The 7500-nt window shown below is 49.5% G+C and overlaps 1 protein-coding gene across 1 annotated transcript in view; it reads left to right on the top strand.

Moving 5' to 3' along the window:
• The window catches only part of camta1a (calmodulin binding transcription activator 1a), a 262798-nt gene that overhangs the window by 204104 nt on the left and 51194 nt on the right, over nucleotides 1-7500 (top strand). Inside the window, exon 6 of the mRNA XM_035522400.1 lies at nucleotides 2849-2920. Within this exon, the coding sequence (XP_035378293.1) occupies nucleotides 2849-2920 (72 nt within the window). The remainder of the gene's footprint in view (nucleotides 1-2848; nucleotides 2921-7500) is intronic.

Here is a 7500-nt window from a genome sequence, read left to right as displayed (position 1 = left end):
TGTGCCGACCGAGGGCCCCTCGGTCAGACCTACATATTGATGCCGTGCCGCCGCAGGCTAGCGGAGGACGGGGCGTGTCGAGCTGGTGGAAGATTGAGAAGAAATGAAAAATGTGCTCGTCCGACTGATCGGTAATAGATTCGTCTTGATTATCTACAAGCTCTCTCCTCACTTTATCAGTCTGGGAGGTAATTCATCAATTTGCCTCCAGTGATTTTTTTCAAATTGTATGATTGAGTATTTCCTGTTGGATTCATTGTCTGCTGCATTGTTACAAGTACCAAGGTTAACATGTTCCTCAGTGCAGCTGGGAGCAAGAACGCAGAGGCCTGAATCTCATCTGCGTAACTTCCACACACACGTACACACATGCACACAAATATACAAACAGAAATCTGCACGCAAGCTAGCTCTGACAGTCATGCGAGCAAAATCTGCAAATTGGCAACATAAATAACGTGCCAGCATCTGATTAAGAATGCCTTCACACATCATTATGGCCTAATGAGAGAATTTCCCATCTCGGGCAGGTTGGTTGCTTCTCCGTCGCCGGCTGTCTGCGTTGATGGATGGCTCGGCAGGGCGGCTCGCCGCCCAGACCGGCACGCCTCTACCCGACGCGCGCTGCTCCGTCCCGCAGCTGACCGTGCCTCTTTGAAGTGTTATGACCCAGCCCGCCCATCCCGCCGGACCCTTGGTGCGCCGCGTTCCCCGAGCCTTGACAGCTACAAGGCTCACCACCTCCGCCTGCTGCCCGGATAAGCCGCTAGCGTCTTGTGGGCGGGGCCGCCTCAGTCGCCTCCCCTCCGTCTCATCCGCAGCACGTCGTTAGCGCGTTAGCAATGCGGCGTGCGTTGCTGCGGCTGACACGCTCGCCCGTTGTGTCGCTGGTGAGCCTTGTGATGAGATCGGGAAGTCAGATTGGGCGGTGGAGAAAAAGCCCGTATTATAGTGCGAATATAATTACACTTTAATTGCTCACCATTTGATGTGCTGTCATTTGTCACAGCCCACAGACAGCAAATAATGGCCTCTGTCGTTGTCGGTTTGTCACATTGCCATGCAGCTTTGCGAGAGCATCAGAAAGCAGCTGAGTGATATGCATATTGAATTACTGATAAGCTCCACAGCTATGTGCTGCCTTTGTCTGTGTTTTCATTTGCATGCCCTTTGTGCCCGTACAAAGTTTCTCACGTGTTGTATTGCATGCAGTTTATTCCTCTGGAAACAGCAGCGTGAAATAAGGCTCCTCGTTACAGTGCGTGCCGTAAGTTTGTGTTGGCAGTGTTTGGACAGCGCGCGTGCCAGGCTTATCGCGACTGCGGTATCAGGAGTGACAGGTTCACCAGTCTGCCCCTGCCTGAGTTTTTCACGCGGGTGTCTGCGGAACACTTTACGTATTTTCTTAAATTGGGTAAACGGAGGGTGCCTGGGGCTGATGTGTTCCCAACTCCGGTCCCCGCCGTGGGTGAAAGCAGCTTGCCTTCCCTCCTTACCTGTCAATTCTCCGAATCGGGACTTCACAGCGCCAGCAAAACGCCCCACAGGTATGCCGAGCACAGGCAGCAGTCGCCCACGTGCAGGCCGCTGTTCTCTGTCACACGGGTTCGTCTGAAGGGGTCAGGGGTCACCAGTGCCAGCTGAGCAGAGCAGGTGGAGGAGAGGTCCAGGTTCCAGGCTTTGCTCCGCAGCCCGTGGAGACCAGAACAAGCTTTCCTCTCGTCTGCGAGCTCCTACGGAGATGCATTGTCTGTAACCTTACTGCCAGTCGCTCCGTAGACCCACACTCCAACACAATCATTTGTTTGTTTAAAGATGAGAGAGAGAGAGAGAGAGAGAGAGAGAGAGAGAGAGAGAGAGAGAGAGAGAGAGATGAAGAGCACAATAAAAAGCACTTCGAATGTGCCTATGGTCTTAATCTGGCCAAGCATTGTCTTACCAGCTCTGGCTGGCGTGCTGTGCTTGGGTACGTTGGTATAATTAATCAAGGCTGTTTGTTGCTGGCAAATGACTGTTTATTCACATACACTGTGCTGGCTGTGCTTTTAACGTCTCTTTAGTTAAACAAGACGAACTTAGAATGTATATTCAGCTTCCCTGTGAGCTGGTAGCGGCACAACTGTTAAAATACTGTTTAATATTGAAGTATATCTGCATACGTGTGTGTGTGCGTGTGCGTGTGTGTGTGTGTGCGCGCATGCATGTACCTGTAAGGTGGTACATCTTGTACTTAGACAGCTTGGTTTTCCTCCACTCCTCGGATAAATAGTTATTCCCTGTGTGAATTCGCAGAGGTTGTAACCACAGAATTGGAGATTTGATTTTTCCTGAAAGGCCAAAGCTCCTTTGGCTTAAGCAGTCACAAACAGCATATGAGAAACATAGAAGGCTACTGCAGCCAATCAGAATGCTGGCCCACAAGTGTGTTTCCTGTATCCATCTGCTGCTTACACAGCCGTGACTATTTACAAACCCAGCAGCAGACACGTCGCTCTGCAACTGTTCTCTGCACCAGCCAGGCCAGAGAAGTGCCCTGCCTCCTCACGCAGTAATGCGAACGGCCCCTGTGTGTGCACGAGAAGCAGATTCATACTTAACCCTGGTGACCTTTAAAAAAAACCTCAGTGACCTCTGCTGTCTCAGCCTTGTTTGCTCCCCTGGGTTCATGTGATCAGAACTCGGTGGGAAAAGTGATTAGATTGGATATTGTGCCCTGTACTGACCGTCTCTCTCTCTCTCTCTCTCTCTCTCTCTCTCTCTCTCTCTCTCTCTCGTGTGTGTATGTGTGTGTGTGTGTGTGTGTGCGTGCGTGTGTGTGTGTGTGTGTGTATGTGATCTCTTTCCCCAGTGTCTCTACGGCTGTTATGTGCACTCCTCCATCATCCCCACCTTCCACCGCAGGTGTTACTGGCTGCTGCAGGTAAAATCTTCACTAGCTTCTCCTGTTGACTTGTGCAGGTGTGTGTGTGTGTGTGTGTGTCAGCGTAAGGCTCTGTGTGTGTGTGCTTTATCTATATGTCTCTGCTTGTTTCCATCTGAGCAGGAGAGAAGGTTTTCTGTTCTATAACGCTGCTCTTGGTTTTTGGGATTCTTATCAGATTCGTCTGTCAGTCTGGCCTTCTGTAACCTTCCTGTGGTGCATTCTTTTGCATCAGCCTTCCTGCTTCGCACATTTACTGTAGCGGTGAATGTGTGTGTTGCATAACCGTTGGGCTGTGCCACAGACAGACAGGAGACCCAGTTCTCAGCTGTTGTACACAGCCTATAGTTAAAGTCTGCAGTTATGTGTAGACTGTTGACTGCCTAGTTTATCCAGGTGTTTGATCAACTTTTGTATTTTGTTCAGGAGTTTTCTGCTTCATGTGTGTGGGCGGTGTTGTGAATGGGGGAGGGGTGATATGCCCTCTCGTCTCTGATCTCTGTACGTGACATCTGTTACAGGAAGCCGTGGTTATTTTCTCCTAAAGTCATTGTGCTTCAGGACTTGTGTAGGCTTAATGAATAACTAAACAGCGATTAGCAGTAAATTCATGGCCCCAGTGATCAACTCCAGTCCTGTAACACTGCAGCCCTGTGTGGGGAAAAAACCAGGGATGGAGGCAGGCTCATCCCCCTATACACACACACCACACACACATACACACAGACACTCAGCTGCTGTGGCCATACTTTATTCACACTTTATTTTTTTTTTTTTGCATTGCTTTATCTCCTCACGCTGTTCGAACTTTCGCAGGCTTCCAGCTTGGTTTGGGAGAGTTTTACTTTTGTGCTTCCAGAAGTTGTGTAGCTCACTGAAGCACAGCATGCTGCTTTGTGGTAAACAACAACGCTTCTCTGCACTAACTTTGATTGGGAAGTCACTGTGGCAGGAGAGCGAGGAGCAGTTATACTTAACCCAACACCGTCTGGCAAACACCCTGCTGCACTGCGGAAAAGGGATTCAAATCCTGCACTTCTTATTGTCTGAACTGTTTCATTTCCATGTTTAGATTATACCCAGAATACAGCAGAACTGGCAATGAGACCTGTTTGCTTTAATCACCTTGTTCCAGTTGAGTATTATTCCAGTTGAATAAGGAGTCAGCTGTGTATGCTACATGTGACAGTAGTGGAATAATACGCTTTGTTTGACAGGGGCAGGGAGACCCAGTGCGCCGTGAGGTAGGTTGGACCTGGCTGTCCTGTCTCTCCTGTCTTCATACAGGACTGGTCTCACAGGTTTGTCCTCAGCCGAACTACAGCGGGAGCAGGTGGTCTTTAGGGAGCCAAGAGTCTGTGAAGACAGGCTAGTGGAGAAGGGTTGGGTGGGTGGAGGAGGGGCGAGGGGAAGGGTAGCTGGGTGGTGGAAGAGAGCTGTCTCTTCATCCCGACTGGATCTGCCTTGCTGAGGAACATCCGCACAGTTGGAGTGGAAGGGGAGCAGGTACTGAGGAAGGGGCCTGAGAAGAATCTCTCCACGCCTTTCCTCTTCCTTCAGATGGCATCCCGTCTCTCACGCCGATTCTCAGCTGTACTGACGGGCTCACGGCAGTGCGCCGGACGTGCTGGTCCGGGGCTTCTGGGATGCGTCAGTGCTGAACGCACAGCCGCTTAACAGACGCATGCCGCTTTTCTCCACCTTCTTGCCTCTGTGACCAAGCCACACCCACACGTGCGCACACGCGGTGGGGTAGGGCATTCCCTCTCACCTGACTCGATCACTCCGCGTCTCCTGCTTGGCGCTAATCGAATGTAATTCCTTCGCTCTCCTTCTCCGTCAGATTCTCCGTCCGAGAGCTGAGGTGTAGCAGCAGTGGCCAGAGACTTGGGGATAATTATGATATTAATACAGCTGTGCTACAGATGCCACCTCATTTGTTCTACTGGCTGCCAGAGCCTCGGTGAGGGTCAATAGCCTGCACTGGAGCCTCTCTATTGTGTGTGTGTGTGTGTGTGTGTGTGTAGAGGAGAGAGGAGAGGAAAGCCACACTGTATTAGATAATGAAATGACTCATAAGCCCAGAGAGTGTGCTGATTAATCATGCTTTTACAAAGCTCTCTCTCTCGCTCTCTCTCTCTCTCTCTCTCTCTGTCTATCTCTTTCTCCTTGACTCATACCAACAACAGAGATCGCGGCTTCCTCCAGACTTCTGTATGCTTGGGTAAAGCACCTGCTGGATTCTGTGCTTCTTGAGATCATTAAAACATGTAGGCTTACTCATCAAGAGACATGAACGCCTCCTTTTGCTCCCTTACACCCAGTGAGACTTGATTGAGTTTGATGGCAGGGTGCTTAGCAGCTAGAGCTGTCCGTGGTGCTGAAGACTTAAAAAAAAAAATATTCATGCACTCATATTTCCGAGGCAACATGGTGCATCACTGATATCTCACTACACCCACCTTTCATTAAGACTCCTTCCAAAAATTCAATTTTTAGAGAAAGAGCTGCCAACAAATGTGAGACTTTCAGGGTAATAGAAGACGGGTAGTTGGACTCAGTCCGCTCCTCATTCTCCTTCTCTTTGCCTCACAGCTACCAGGATGGTCAGAAATGTCTGCAGGCTAAAGCAGCTTCTTTCACTGTATCTACGTGGGCTGCGTCTCTCTTCACTCACCATTTATTTATTCATAGCCATTTGTGTACCCAAGCCTTGCAGGGCCACACGTAGCCCGCTGGCTCTGCCCAGACAAGCTTCAGCCGGAGGGGATGTATATTTAACAATGCTTATTTATCCTGCTCAATCATGCGTGAGCTTAACCTGCCTTAAAACACCGATTTAACCGGTGACGTGAGAGAGCGTAATTCCTTCTTGTCTGACCACTCGAGTTTCAGTAACTCCAAAGGAACATCGATGCCGGAATCATTTCAGATGCAGAGCTTTTCCACTCGAGTTGAGTTGCCAGGTTTTAGTTTTGGGCTCTTTCCCGGATCAGTGGCTCTGTATTGATTGAGAGCCCTGCCTGGGAGAGGTGGATAGGAGATGGACTGGTTCAGTCTAATCTGATAAGCTCATATTCCAGAGCAGGCGCGCCCAGCTGTGCACCTGGAAGTCCGCCGTCCTGAAGAATTTACTTTGAGTTGTAATCTTTCACATTTGACTGTCACACTCAAATGAGCGTGAGGAGGCTGACCAGCTGGATCAGCTCTGTTGTGTCAGAGCTGAGAATAAAGGTGTGTGGAGGATCTGTGGGAGATGGGCTAGTTTTACTGGAAATAGCCAAACTAAGTGCTGTGAGATTGACATCAGCATGCATTGTAGTAGAATGTGGTGTAGACACATTTCCTGTTTTTGTTTTCTGTGGAGGATTGTTTGGAAACATACTGCCACTGACCAGTGATTCATTTCTTGGTCTTTCTGGGGGTTTCCTGCTCTCTTCCAAGTTAACAGCTTCAAATTCAGTTTTGACTGGCTGACATTTAAGGGCTTAGGATGTTAACTATCAATCAAATTGTGTTCAAAGACTAGTTAGATACTGGAGTGCAGTCTGGATGTCCACATTATGACTGAAGAGATGAAGCTGGAGTGTACACTCACCAACCAATTGTGTGTGTGTGTGTGTGTGTGTGTGTGTGTATGTATGCGTGTGCGTGTGCGTGTGTGTGTGTGTCTGTGTGTGAAGCTGTGATTGTGAATGATGTTGGCAGGGCAGGCGAGCAGCTGTTTGATGTGCAAGATGGGACTGCTCCTCCTCCATCTGTCAATTGATGAGTGTATGTGTGTGTGTGTATGTGTGTGTGTGTGTGTGTGTGTGCGGGTGTGTGTGTGTGTGTGTGTGTGTGTGTGTGCGCGGGTGTGTGTGTGCATGCGTCAGTCCCCACCGTGTTCTCAGCTCTGACATCACAGGTCATTGCCCTTACATAAAACTTACACCCAGCTGTCACACACTGTCTGCTTCTCATGCTAGGAACCGCAGCCATACTAGAAATCTATTCTCATTCATATTTAACGTTACACAGACTCCACAAAGAGCAATCCAAATGAACAATAAGCAAAGCTCGGGCGTCCGGGGTCTGCCTGTGAGATGCTTATGAAACGCTTTGTTCTCTGTCCACTCTACCATATCCAGAGTAAATGAGAGAACGCACACGAAAGCCTAAGAGATGCGAAACAGCTACCTGTTGTCCAGGTACGTGGCGGCACGCTACGCTACGGCTGTATGTGAAGAACGACCCTGGGTGCGGGCCTCCACGCACTCAGGTGGGGGGGTATCTGTTCAAAGGCACGTGAAGGACTTCAGCTTCGGGCGTCCTCCCAGAGCACACACTCGTTTGTAGGAATTACACACCCCAGTACAAGCGTGAGATGAAGCAGGTACAAGCCCTGCCTCTAATGAGGCGGATTTCAGCTAAACAGCGAAGTTATTTTTGTCAGAGGCAACAAAACGTTTGGATCTCGGCTCCCAAATAGTAGTGATATTAAAAGCACTGACGCAGATCCAGACCCTTCCCTGAATACTTGAGCTGGGAGCCCGTGGTACTGAGCAGCTGGTGTCTGTTAAGACAGCAATAGATGCTAA

Source organism: Electrophorus electricus, chromosome 24 (assembly GCF_013358815.1).
Source record: "Electrophorus electricus isolate fEleEle1 chromosome 24, fEleEle1.pri, whole genome shotgun sequence".
Classification (NCBI taxonomy): Eukaryota; Metazoa; Chordata; class Actinopteri; order Gymnotiformes; family Gymnotidae; genus Electrophorus; species Electrophorus electricus.
This window is presented reverse-complemented; position numbering and strand designations above follow the sequence as displayed.